Below are 14,519 nucleotides of genomic sequence, written 5' to 3'. Positions count from 1 at the left end.
TTTTTCAGGAGTCATTTAGACCTGTGCAGTATTGGCATTTCAAAACTGACCTAGTTCTGCAATTCAGTGAGTGGGCAAATCTCAGAGAGTATACCAACTGGTGTTCATGGTCTCTTGCAATAGCAATAATGCAAGGAAAAAGCCTTCACAGGTGAGGTGCTCAGTGGTTTAGTACAGTGGCCTTTATGCCTGAAGATCCCAACTCAAACTCAGCAAACCACTACCGAATTTTGCACTTCTTGGTATCATTTATGGTGTTTGACCACCAAGACCAATTTTAAGGGAATGTGCAAGAAGTACCTACTTAGTAGTCCATTATCTACTAGGATGCTTGCTGTGGTATACGTGCAAGGAGGCAATAATTAAAACAAGGTCTCCATCCTGACCCCCCCAACACATTTGGGTCAAATCAGTGCTAATCCATACTACATTTTTTCTATGGTTCTATTTAATATATTCAATTACCTTCATTCTTGGTTCATTAGACAAACTAAAGCACTGGAAAAAAGACAACTTAGCTGTTCCCTATGTTTCAATGAGCATCTGGCAGACAGACTGGCTTGGAAATGCTTGAAATTTAGTGAGCTAGCCAAGATCCCTATACGACACAGAACAGACCAGTTAATAGTCTGTATTCCTTTAGCACGTGTCTTTGAGAACCTCAAAGTACCTCCATGAATACTAATGACAGAAAATTAAAACACCCTAATAGACAAACACAACCTCATTTTCTGCATCTGGGGAGAGAGAGCTAGCGGCTTGCTCAGGAGCACACAAACCCAGCTGCCCTGTGTCCCACTCAGACTTCTCAATAGGCCACTCTCCCTTCTCTCAGGCAGGGTAACTGCAAGATGAGAAAAACTCTGTTTCCACAAACTATTTCAAAGGCTGAGATCCCACTGATTTTCAGAATGCATCAAACAATATGACAGATATATTTTTGGCATCAACTCTCCTGCACCGTGACCTGCCACCATCAGAGAAATAAAATTTAAACTATAATCAAATGACGTAACTGTCACCTGTTAAACCTGATGGCATAAAATCTTCACACAAAAGAATCTAGACACCATCAGTTATGGTTTGTTTAAGTAGTACAACATGCATTTTTCTGAACAACCTACAGACGAACTAGTAGAAAATAAATAAAAATTCATTCTGGCCACATGTAATTTTTAACTGTGGATTTCACTGTTTCATGTATCAAATAAAAAAACACTGGGTAAAACATCTGACATACAACAGAGCCAACACAAACACTCTAGCGTCCTTTAACACCTCTTCTTCCTTCCATCTGTCTAAATATTGCTGTACAGTGTCATTCTTGGTGACCAAGGCATCCTTATTGGCCTCCAGCTACTATTCTGGAGGGACCAGGAGTCCTGCATACATCTTTTGAATACTCCAGGGTTCTTAAAAGGTACTGTGGTGGAACCACTATATCCCAGTCTGAACATCCTGGGTTCAGCTGACAAGAAGCTGAATTTCATTCCTTGTCCAGCTGCTGATAAGCCATGCAACCACTGGAAACGTCCTTAGATGCTGTACCCTATTCTCCCTATTCTGCTAGTCCCACTAGAGTATAGTTGTTTGACAAACATATTATTCAAGTGCCCTATTTGATTACTAATTGTTCTTAATTTTGTCAACGATCCTCTCTGAGAATGGTTGTCTTGTGAGACACCAGTCAGGAGAAATGGTCTGTTTGCATAGATCTCCAAGCACAATCAGGTCCTAAATACTGTGTATTTCACTGAGCATACACCTGGTTTACTCCATTCGAAGAGTTTGTGCAAGTTCTTTTGCACTTAAATTTTATTCTCTTTATACCCTTATCAACATGTTAGCGTATGAAATATATGCAGCAGCCAACTGCAATTTTGCAGATCAAAACAGATGATTCAGGAAAGGTGAGGACAGGAAGGAACAGAAAAGAAGATGACTTACTTTTAATTTTAAAGCAACATTAATTTTAAAAATATTTGAAATGTAACTCTTCCTAACTCATGTCTCATCTGTAGTACATTGCTGTGTGCAAAGTTCCCATCCCACTCTTTAAAAAATTAAATGTTACATATAAAAACCAAAAGTAACAAATATTGAATAAACTCTGTTGCATTTTGTAAAGTTGGCACAAGGCTTTCCTAGCACCTGTGGTAGTCAAATTATAAACATCATTTCAAGCCCAGGAGGCCTTGTGTGTATACTTAATCATAGAAGAAATTAAATTTACACCTGCTTCCTATTAGGCATATGAAATCGCAAAAGCTATTTCTTAACCTACTTAATAATGAAGTTTTATGCCTGTCCTTCCTTCAACTACTATGGTACTGCTGAAAGTTAGAAACCAAAGAAAAATGGTAAGAAAGCGGACTATATTTAAAAAGATAAACACCTACTCAAACCATTTTTCATGTAGTCCATTTTGCTGAGCCACAAACTGCAGCACTGGAGGATATAGCTGCATTCTAGGGTCTTAACTGGGGAAGCTGAATTAGTTGGGTAGTACCCTTTGACTGTCTGCAATTAATACAAACACGTGAGCCCTCCAGAGGCCAACTCCAAACCTGCAGACTCTGGCCCTGTATCGCCCTGTGGAGGAATACTCTGATTAGAGATGGAACATAGAAAGGCTAGCTACTTCATCTCACCCGCCATGTTCAGTGGCAGGTCCCCACTGCGTCCGACCTAACCCCTTTGTCTCATAAACTTGGGTCCAACTCCTGCTAACTTATGTATGACCCTGAGAAGCCAATGCACACCTCCTCGTTGAAAGAAGGCTGCAGATAAAGCAACTGCAGGACTGGCTGAAGCCTTAACACTTTGGCACATTAGACCAATTCATACTTGAGCACATCGCTGAAAACTATGTGAGCAGTATTAAGGACTTCTGAGCTAATGCTAATCAAAGTCATGTGTATCTGTTCAAGTCTTACATTTTCTTGTAGTAGTTCTGGTCTGCCAAAGAGACAAATGCTTAATTGGATTGTAATTACCTCCATGGCTTTTCTTTTAAAGCAAAAATTATGAGATTAGCCATTCTTCCCAATATTTAAATACCATAATCGTGTAGTCATGCAACATTTCTGCGATCTGCTGAATGATTTCTTTTTCTGGATCATTTTTCTTCTCTGATTGTAGGCTTTTTGCTTTAGAAATAAAACCGCTAAGTAGAACTTAATGTAAATTTAAACATGGAAAGTAATGACAGTGTGCTACAAAATTCATATCATCACACATTACAGTTAATTGATGACTCTCTAACTTTAAAGATATCACTACATTCTTACAAAACAAAAAAATAATAATTTTAAATTCCTATGTCTGTAAGAGACACAACCTACCCATACTACACATGAACAGATCACACAAAAGTCAACAAGAATTTGAGCAAGCAAACATGACAGCATAAGTGAATTCTGAGCCTACAGCACTCCACTGTGGTTAATGGTTCCCGAGTACCCATACACATTTTCTCCTGGACTGAGGCCTACCTTACATTCATTCTTACCAGGTTGCCAAATAATTCCTTTATTGTCACCATTTTCACTAAAAAGAAATATATCCACTACTCCCTTATTTTTATTATATCCTGTAGATGTACCCCAATACAGAAATATTTTTATATGTTGCTGTATGGCATGATACATGTTTATATTAATTATCCAGTATACCAATATGATGGAAAAACAGATGTTACCACTCTTTTTGTCTATCTGGGAGCTTTTTTTGCACGCACAAAATGATCTTCTGAAGTATTTGACTAACTGAATTTCACCTTTATACCATCTTTGTCATATTGTAGCTATTCATAAAAAACATACAGATACAGATTTCTACATACCTGTTTGTCAAATGCTACCCAAGCAGGAGCATCACTTCCCATCCCTTCAGGAAACACACTGTATTTAGGTTTCAGCTTCTGACCAGGTAACAGTTCACCTCCTATTCCAGGTTTATCTTCTCCAACCAGCATAGCAACATCATTGCAGTAACCCCAGTGCTGTGACTTGTGGAACTTTTCTTTCCCTATCTGTCAAAAGTTTGGAAGAAAAGAGAGAAAAAACATCTGCATGTGTGTTTTTAAATCCGTAAGAGCTAACTATCTAGGCAAGGGGGATTAATCATGTAAAAGTTTCTCTATAATGACTTTAAATACAGAGTCTAAAAACCTGTAACAACCAGAATGCTGCAAGTGAAGTGACATATTTCAGTGGTCAATTTGCCAGCCTTGTAGGTGAAAATGGAAAAATATTCCAGTAATTTACCCAGGCTGAGAGACAGGATGATACCGGCTGTTTTCCCCCCGTCCTTCCCTGCAACAAGGATTGAGGTGTGTGGTAGAAAGAAGCAAGTCACGCTTGAGAGCTGTTGCAAAAGGTAGAGGGGAAAAGCCTTTTCTATAGATCTCCAGAGGACAAATGGAAACAGTTCAGGAGTACCCAGAGAACAGCCTGCTCTCATTACATATGTCAAAGATCTTATTTACACTTGCATCCCTGAGTGCAAAATAAATGGCTCTGTACTAGTAAACACACTTGAATTTTGGGAGGTTGGATCTGAATCAAAAGAGAGAATATTCATTCCATCTGGGCTTATTCCAAATGAAGGTCTCTGCAGTGATTTCTTTATAGTATTACTGTTTTTTCAGGCAATTGAGGATGGAGTGCTTAAAAAAATATGCACAACCAACTGCACTTCCCATCTTGCCTACTTCCACTTCTTGTCTGGGGCTGGAGCCAGTCTTGAAGTGATGCAGAAAAGCCTCTGGCCTCACATGAATATCAGTCCTGCCTGTGGGAACATCCCTCCTAATGAGCTGAATTCTCTGCTGGCCCATTCCCTCGAACAGAGGCAGCCGGTGTGAGCTGCGCACGGGCAGCAATCCCCTAACGACCCCACACATCAGTCTCACACGAGAGGACAGGGAAATAGGAGAGTCCAACAGAAAGCTCCACTAACTCTTCCTCCCATGAGCAGCAGTTCTGACCCGTTAGCTCCTCTTGCTCTGCTATTTCCCCCTTCCTCGCCCTCTCAAATCCTCAAAACACTTTTGTCTGGGAAGGCAGAGAAGGGCCACTGGATAATTGCACCCCAGCACACCTAGTAAGGGGAGACAGAGACTACCGCAGCTGTGCCCTCCCTCGGCCTGGGTCTGGGTGAACATGAGGGAAGATGAGGCTGAAGGAGGAGGAACTGATGTTATGGGTGAGCACAGAGAAGACTTTGGGTAGAGGAAAAGGCTAGACAGCAAAATTCTCATAGTAGCACCAGAATAGGTACACCAGCAAACTAGCAGAGGGCCAAAATTGCCTCTCGTTTGGAAGACTGAGCAATACTAATTATCACACGCATATATATTTAAACCAGTACCCCCCAAAAAAGGTGTAGACAGCTCTAAGTTACTGTGAGGAAGCAAAAAATGGCCAAGAAAAACAACAAAGAAAAGGAACAGATAATTGTTTTTCATCATGGCAACATTCAAGTGCTCCAAGATAACGCAATACACTCAGCACAGCGGTTCTGGTAACAAGCACAAGCAGTGAAGCAGCAAAACCTGAAAGTAACCAAGTAGTTATTTCATTCTGCCAATATGAAAGAGAGCGAAGAATCTGAAAGGCAGCTAACCAACCTCATAGCTTATAACATTCAACGCTCATATATACAAACTACTGCACACTGGAAGTTACAATCTGAACTGTTCACCTGCCTTGCGGTGCTCTAAATCCAATGACACAGGATGGAGAGCTGCCCTTGACACAAACAGCTCAGTCACTACCTTAGCTTAACCTGTGCTTAAAATCCTTTTGCATACTACTTGTGTCCTTTTGCAAGGACAGTGGTATGGAAAATAATAAATTACCATTTTTACAAATCATTATTCTTAATACTATAATAATCAATGGCCATACCTTGATTAGGTTAGCAAAACAAGGGCTAGCCAGCACCCTTTGAACCAATCATTGTAAAAGGTTCAAAGACAAGGTTCATCTACTGGGGACAGTAATGACTGGGAGTATGCAAGCACTTCCCCAGAGAAGATATTTAAAAGGTAAGCAATGTTTTGAAAAGAGGTGACTAAAAGGGAACATGGCAAGTATCATAGTTTCAAGAATAATACAAAGGAAAATAAGAATTACTCCTGAACCATATGGTTATAACTCAAGAACAAGGGTCACTAAATAAAAGAGAAAATCAATAAAAGGAAATACTTGTTTGTGTAACTACTAGTTAGCCCATGGCCCCCCTGCCACACAGCATTGCTCAAGCCAGGAATTTAACAAGATGAAAAGAAGAGATGCATATTTGCAGGAATAATGCCCAAAATCAAATATTTCATATCAGCACATTTTTGTGATCTATGATACAAAATTTCGTGCTCCGGTGTCCAGTGCAAGCACTGACATTTAGGCATTAGGAGCAGATCTTCATGTGGTCATCCCACCCCTCCCTGAAGACAGGCGCTCTCTTGGTACAGGACTCTGGAACAGACAGGCACTGACGGGGTCTGGCACCCGCTTTGTAACACATCTGCACTTGGGATGGTTTTCTCCCTCTCCTTTGGGTGCTACTGAGCTGCCCTTTCTTCTTCTCTTTCTTGTTTTCATAATTTTGTTTCTCGGTAAGCTGATAAAGAGTTGGAGAGAAGTCAGAAAGGGAGGGAGCTTTCTACATTTATCAGTTCACATGTAGAGTAACTATAGTCAAGCTGAGTTTTAAAAGGGAAATTGTAGGCAGAAACATCTGATTTATACTGAACGTGCTATAGAACAGATCCACTTTTTGGCACAGCACGTATTTAATTATTTTCCCCCATTACCAAAGCATAGTTAGGGAGAAAGGCATAGTTATCAAAGCATGGTGAAGGTGGCAGTTTTCCTGAGCAAAGGAAAGCCTTTCATGTCCTCAAAGCTTCTTCTAGAAGCATTTGCTGTTCATCTATTTCTGGGTTTTGGCGAGCTACAGTGTGGTAAAGTGTTTATCAAAGTAATCCAGGTGTGCTCCTGATGGAAATTTTCCAGAATTTAGGGACAAAATCACAACTTCTTCACAATTTGATATGAAAAATACATGGCCCAACAGCTGCAATTCTGTTAAGAAACTTTTTGTCATTCTTGTAACTTTTTAGGGTTCAACAGAAAGACTAGTTTAGATTCCTAATCATAGAATCACTTATAAGCCCCTTCTCCATGAAAAGCACCTAAATCCATATACAAAATAATCTCTTCTAAAAGTCTGTACAGTTATTTCTTTTAAAAAAAGCAAAACAAAACACCAACCAAAACAAACCCAAAAGAAAGCTTAAGAAAAAGAGTAATTATAATTGACAATCACAAAAGAGAAAAATGAGAACTTCAGCTAATGAACTAAGACCACATCCAGCCTAAAATAGTGACAGAACATCATGTTACCTCCACAGTAATATTAAATGACTTCTAAAAGAAATCTGTGAGAGTGCAGGGAATGAGCTTTACTGTGTCTGCTGTGCTAATGCAGCTAAACTGAGCAGGCTGTAGATCTGCTGAACAAAGCTGGCCATTTTCTGTGCGGTGAGCCTGAAATAAATATTGAGGATACATTCGATAGTGACTAATGCAAAGGTCAGGATTCTCTGACTGCAGCTATTGGCTTTGCAAACTCAGCCACTGCAGTCCTTGGGGAACACTGCCTCATGCTCCCTCCATCTTGTTTTTCAATACTCTGGTAGAGAGTCACAGCAAACTCATCAGGGAGCTGCACGTTTCAGCTGAACCAAACACAACTGGAAACCTCTCACCACAGCAGCTGGAGTAATGAAGGAGCCCTGTGACACATGCTGTCTCAGGAGCTACATGTTTTTAACCAAGTCCCACAGGGAGTTATGGCAGAAGCCGCTGGTAGCAGTCCAGTTCTCTTCCCCGTATCCAATTTTAATTCCCACCTTGAGAACGGCAGCAGCTCAAATCCTGTATCAGGATGAACTGTGGCGTTTCTGAACTACTCTAGGCTGCTGATATAGTCTGCTGGTTGCTTTGGCTAAGCAATGGAAATAAAAGCAAATTCTGCACACTGTGCCAGTCAAATTCATGTGACCTCCTGCCCTGTGGACAGCGCAGTTCACCACCAGAGATGAGACAAACAGCAGAAGTTCCTGCAATACTTATAAGTAGCATCTCTCACAAAGTTAGCACTCACTGCTTAGTGAAAAGCTGTATTTCAGCTACCGATTTTCAAATCTTTTATCATCCCCGGCTTGCTGCAGAGGTTTCAGTATGTTCAGAGGTTAAGTGGTACTGTAAAAGGAGGATTACCTCAAGACATTGTTCCCAGCGACTGTGGTGCCTCCTTAACACGTCCCAGAACAAGGTGCATCAACACTAACAGCCTGGATCAGTACAGGAAAGACATGGACCTGTTGGAGCGGGTCCAGAGGAGGGCCACAAAAATGATCAGAGGGCTGGAACACCTCTCCTCTGAGGAAAGACTGAGAGAGTTGGGGTTGTTCAGTCTGGAGAAGAGAAGGCTGTGGGGAGACTTTATTGTGGCCTTTTAATACTCAAAGAGGGCTTATAAGAAAGATGGGGACACACTTTTTAGCAGGGCCTGCAGCAACAGGACAAGGGGTAATGATTTTAAACTGAAGGAGGGTAGATTCAGACTAGACATATGCAAGAAATTTTTTACGATGAGGGTGGTGAAGCACTGGAACAGATTGCCCAGAGAGGTGGTAGAGGCCCCATCCCTGGAAACATTCAAGGTCAGGTTGGACGGGGCTCTGAGCAACCTGATCTGGTTGAAGATGTCCCTGCTCACTGCAGGGGGGTTGGGCTAGGGGAGCTTTAAAGGTTCCTCCAACCCAAACCATTCTATGATTCTGTGATTATTAGTTTGCTTTTACTGCCTTAGATGGTACAGCCTGAGAGAAGACAACAGATGGATATAAAGTAAAGGGTCCAAAACGCAACCCTGATTGGCAGCTATAGGAAGATTTGGGTTTGGGGCTTGTGAACAGAGAGAGATTTGGGGGAATGGGGCTGAGGGTAGTGGACAGGGTTCAGGAAAGAAGGACGGGGAAAGAAGGGAAGGCACAGCAGGCAGGCTTACTTATAAAGAAGCTGGCAAGCACTCCGTCAAGAAAAACTAATGTCCTGTTTTTGCACCAATGATTACAGAGCAGCAGAAAATACTCAAGCCAGGAAACACAGAGACAGCAACAGTAGCACAGCTGAGGGCAATTGCAATAAACAAGGAAGATGTGGAATTTCTGCTGCGCCACTAAAGTTTGCAACAGAAACTGATATTCTCAAGGACATATTTTCCCCTTGAGATCTATAAACACATTGTCTGATTCTCTGAGAAATGCCATGCAGAACTGTTGCACAGAACTCTCTCTCTGAGAAGGATTTCAAACCTCAGGCAAGAAAATACACTGGTCGGCTAGCACCTGGTATATCTGACCCATACGAATATACGGTCCTCTCCATTACCTGCTGATATAAGGCAAGAACATCAATCTGGCATCAAAAGGCACAGCTGCCTTGGACAACGGGAGGTGGACCAGTAACACTAACAAAGGAAGTAACAATGCTGTTGAACTGCAACCAGTGTCATCCCTAACAGAGTCCAGACTCTGAATGCACAAACTTTTTCCCACAGTAACAGAGTAAACGTATGATATGCTACATTTCCACCACTTGCAGGATTAAATATGATTATCAAGATCCATGATGTTCTGTCTTGAAAAACAGGCAGCGCACATATAACTTGTATAGACGAAGCTGAAAATCTCACTGTTGCACAATTTCAGTATCAGTTGGGCTCTGCAGACAGAAGCTGCAGCAGCCTCGGCTCTTAAACATTGGCGTCAGTGGCAGGAACAAAAGAAAAGAAAAGAGGAATTCACCTTTTCAAGGGTAAACAACAAGTAGCAAAATTTTCACACAGGTAACCCATGAGTTACTATTTGTGAAAATAAAGAAATGAAGAAACTCTTTAACACAACAGGATGGTAACTGATGTGCGAGTGCCACATCGTGCCACTGCCAGGCAGACCAGGGCACTTCTCTAAGGCTGTCAGGAGAGAGGAGCACCAGCCTTGCCAAGGGGCCGCAGCACTCCCAGCACAGACTCTGGCCTCCCCAACTTTGCTAAAGGGCAAAAGTCTGACTTCTGCCCATTAGCCAGCCCCCTGAAGGGAGGGCCCTTGCAAGTGGGCAGGAGACAGGCTAATCTGTGCTTCAAACACCAGCCTGTTCTATCATTAGATCTCCTGATCACCCACACGTGAACATGACAGGCACTGCTGATGAGCAGCTTATCTTTGGAATTCTGTTCAAGGAATAGGAGTTTTAAGGAGGTCAAGGGGGTTTATTTGATGGGTGGACTTGTGTGTACACAAACTACTGTAATTCTGATTTTGAAGAGATTTGAAAAAATAGGGGCGGTTCCTTTTACTCTCTTTGTAGACAGTAAATATTTTATGCCTCTGACGCCTTCTGCTAGCTGTCATTCTTCTTCACCCCATCAAACCAAACATCAAACATGGCACTGCTTGTGCTACGCCTGTCCCTTTCATCCCTCATCTCCATTTAGCACAAAGGAAACATTACCTTATGTTACCGTAGGAACCGCTCTGGCTGTTCTGGAAGTGCCTATCACCTCCCTATGTTTCCCTCCAGCCTCATTAGCTGTGACACCCAAGCAGCAAGATTTTGTCCCAGCTCTGCAGGACCGCAGCGGCAGCATCACTCTCAGGGAAGCTGCTAAATCGGGCACCGGTCGGTTACAGTTGAGGGAGGGAAAATTAGTAAAAACCAGCCAGCGGCTGCTGCCTTTCACGGTGCCGGCACCAGGTCTTACTGCCCTTGCTCCTGGCCAGAGATGAAGCGCTTCTGCTCCTGGCTGGAGAGGAAGTAAGTGTTCCCGGTAGAGCTAGCTAGAATTAATCATAACAGAGGAGTAATACAAAGGCTAGTGGCTCTTATATCCAGAGACCTAAGCGCTGTGAAAGGACTTCTTCCTTCCTATTTGCCAGTGCAGTCGCTGCTGCCCTGAAGTTAGACTCTGTGTCCCTAACTACCTTAAAGCTCTGATTTTCTGGAGACAGCCCATCTGCCTTATTAAACACATCCAAGGTAGACAAAACACATGTCCTCCTCTTCCACTGCCTTTCGTGGGCCTATATATGCAGCAGATGGAAGCGTTAGGAGCAGAGAAAAGAGGATTGCAATTGCAGCAGTAGCTTGAGCAGTGATAAGAGCGGAATTAATACCCATAATTATAAACCAAGGGCTGACAGGAACAGCGATCCCCTGTCCCCTGCTCATCCTTCTTCAGGGCATGCTTTGCTACTGTTGTTTCTGTGCGGTAAGAAGCGTTGATGGCAATGCTCTGAGTACTGACAACTGAAAATACTTTTTTCCTTTTCAATTTATCTATAGCAGTGACACTTTTTTTCGCTTTAAATATGCTCTTCTTGGCCTCTCATTTGTGGAGCTACATGAAAATAAAATTAAATCTAATAGCCAACAACTAAGCAGAGATCAGAAATGCATTGCAAGAAAGGTGAGTTATCAGTACTAACTCCACTATCTCAAGGACCGTCAAAAAGAGCAATTTGGAGCACTGACAATGGTGTAACCAGGGTTTTACAATGCTGTCTTGTGGCATTTATGACTTGGTCTTCACACCTTTAGTTCTCATAACATGTATACGGGCTATATGTATTTCAGCATGTGGTGTTCCGGAGACAACTCACTCCATCATAGTCCAAAAACTATAATCCCTATCAATTAAGTCAAATTGGAATTTGGAGAACAATAAAGTCTGGGATAACACTGAGCTGAGCTATTCTGCTTCCCCCCAGCAGATACCAATGGTACACACCTCTTTCAGTGTTGCTGATATGCCCACTCTGCAGCTACCTGAAGCATTATATACATAACCAACTCTTTACAATACAAATTTGAATTCAGCAAGAGAGAGAGAGTATTCACCACCAGGCCCTTTTTTTGTTGTTGTTTTTCCTTCTAAAGCAATGGCACCCAGCCTACTGTCTGTGGGGAAGGTGCCTGAAACATCCTCACTGCTTGTAAGCTGGGCTCTTGCTGCAAGAGGTCCTGTGTGTGCACACACCTGTGCAATGCTGACACACCAAGAGAGGCTGCAGAGTCCACATATTTCTACACAATTTCATGTTCCCTGTACAAGCACCTAGGCAGCTACAATTGCCTCTACTTGTCTTGTTTTTTCAGAGAGCTGCCAGAGGTCTTACACTGGACCACACTTAATGCAAGCTGATTCATAGCTCATAAAGTGGGCTCCCAGATATGCTACCAGCGTGGACAAGTCTCACATCAAAGGGGTACTGATGCTCATGGTATCACTGGCATTAATACATATGTCTTGACAAATCATTTGCAAATTGTCCCTAAAATACATTATCACCTTCTACACTCTCCCTCATAAGGTGCACCAGATTCAGGAGCTAGCAAAGCACCCCAGCAGACAGGCTGCAGAACAGAGGGCTCTAACGGCCATGACACGTCCATAGTGTGAAAACGACAGATTCCCTTCCAGATATTTTAACATTATTAAGAAAGCCTACATTGTTTCATCTGCCTCCTGAAGGCATCAGCTACTGCGCCATGCCCGAATCCTTGCTTACCTCCTGCACCATTTCACAGATTGTATTCCGCAAACTTCTAGCTATCCTTGATGAACAAGTTGGAAGTAGTGATGGCAGCCTTCTCTTTTGTTTGCTGTGGTAGCTCATGATAGAAACACCATCTTATATATTCAGACTGCTATTGGTATTTAATAGTACTGGCAACTCTGAAAAACCACATTAGCATCCCCAGCATTTCCCGCCCCCTCTGCAAAGCCTTTTTTGTTTGTTTATTTAGAGTGTATCTGCCTCTCCCCGTTTGTCTTTGTTAAGAGATGCAAAAGAACTCAAGCTGCCCCACAGCAGCTGCCAGATCCCTCAGTCCCGGCCTAGCTGCAAAGTATTCTCACTCCCAAGGGAAAACCGGAGGAGGTTTGTACTCCTAACAGCATCTCGCTCTCCACCTGCCAGGTAAGGCGAGGGGGGAAAGGCCTCGCCCCGGCACCGGCGCTCGCTCGCCACCCCGGGGGCCGACGCGGCAGGGAGCACCTGCGCCTCACCCGCTCCTGCCGGCCCCACCGACAGCCAAAGCGCATCTTGTGCCGCCCCCGTCCCCCCCTCAGGCCGGCGGAGCGTGGCCGGTGCCCGCCGTGTGGCGGCCGCCTGGCTCCCCGGCCTGGCCTGGCCTGGCCTGGCCTGGCCTGAGGAGGGGCGGCCGGCCCAACCGACGCCGGCGTCGGCACCGCCCCCACGGCAGCCCCGGCACCGGGGCACGGGCAGGGGCAGGGGCAGGGGCAGGGAGGGATAGGGGCGTCCCCTCCGCTGTCACTCACGTTCCGGTCGCGGGAGGCCCCGGGCAGGAGCGGCAGCGCCATGGCCGCCCCGCCGGGACCCCGCTCCGCTCCCCTCCCGGCCCGCGCCGCTGGGGGCGCCGTCGCCAGGCGACCGGCCGGTGACGTCACGGGGGCGGGGCGAAGGGCGGTGGAGCCCAGCGGAGCCGGCGGGGGGCGCTCCCGGCCGCGGCCCCGCCCCGCGGCGGCCGGTGGGGGCGGTGGGGCCGCGCCGCCGCTGGGCCCCGGGGCCCCGGGCAGCAAGGGCTCGGCCCGGCCCCGCTCCCTGCCGCCGGTTCCCCCGGTGTTACAGCCCGCCCGGGCCGTACCGGAGGGAGGCAGGCCCTGGCCTTTGTCCTCAGGAGCCCCGACCCCCGGGGTGCGGGAGGTGCGGCGGGGCGGGCCCAGAAGCGGGGCGAGGCAGGGTTTGCGGCCTTTGGGACCGAAGTAGAACTAAATGCGAATCCATTTATTTAATTTGTCAGAATTCGTTGCCGTCTTCTTCACAGATCTCTCAAAATTTACCTCTGGCCCAAAGCTTTGTGTAGCCCGCATAGGTACCGCTCCCCTCCCACCTGCTGGGGTGCAGGAACCCCTGTCTGAACGTGGTTTCCCCCCAAAATAACCCCGGAACTGGGGTCATGGATGGGGGCAAATCCTACCGCCTTTGCCATTTTCTGCACGAATTAATTTTTAATGTTTTTGGTTGTGACTTTCACACAGCACATTTTACTTCGGGGCCTTGGCAGGCTTGGGGAGTCAGGAGTGGGATGCTTTTAAATCTTTTTGTTTGGGGTTTTTGGTTTTTTTTTTTTTTGCATTTTAGTCCACTGGGGTGGTGAATGAGGTCAGTGGGTTTCCACTTTCTGTTTTCCCAGTGCTGTATTACGCACCGGCATTTGCATTTAGTGCGGAAAGGTAAACATTTAAAATGTATTTTAATTGAAAATAAAAGGAACCATCATTTTAATCACATTCATTTCATACAGTGGGTGGTATTACGCTCAAATTTAAATTTCAAACAGAAAGTACACTGAGAGTTTCTCACGGATGGCTTGGGGGGGAAGGGTTGTTTCTTTCTTTAATGGAAGTAACATTTTCCG

General features: G+C 44.6%; 1 protein-coding gene across 1 annotated transcript in view; it reads right to left on the bottom strand.

Annotated features, from left to right (window-relative positions):
- Positions 1–13,461, bottom strand: part of EFHC2 (EF-hand domain containing 2) — a 62,622-nt gene extending 49,161 nt beyond the window's left edge. The window contains exons 1-2 of the mRNA XM_075727042.1: positions 13,420–13,461; positions 3,845–4,033 (exon numbers count right to left, since the gene is read on the bottom strand). Of these exons, the coding sequence (XP_075583157.1) occupies positions 3,845–4,033; positions 13,420–13,461 (231 nt within the window). The remainder of the gene's footprint in view (positions 1–3,844; positions 4,034–13,419) is intronic.
- Between the last annotated feature and the right edge of the window lie 1,058 nt (positions 13,462–14,519).

Source organism: Pelecanus crispus, chromosome 1, assembly GCF_030463565.1.
Source record: "Pelecanus crispus isolate bPelCri1 chromosome 1, bPelCri1.pri, whole genome shotgun sequence".
Taxonomy (NCBI): Eukaryota; Metazoa; Chordata; class Aves; order Pelecaniformes; family Pelecanidae; genus Pelecanus; species Pelecanus crispus.
The sequence above is the reverse complement of the archived record's forward strand: the minus strand, read 5'-3'. Positions and strand labels throughout refer to the sequence as shown.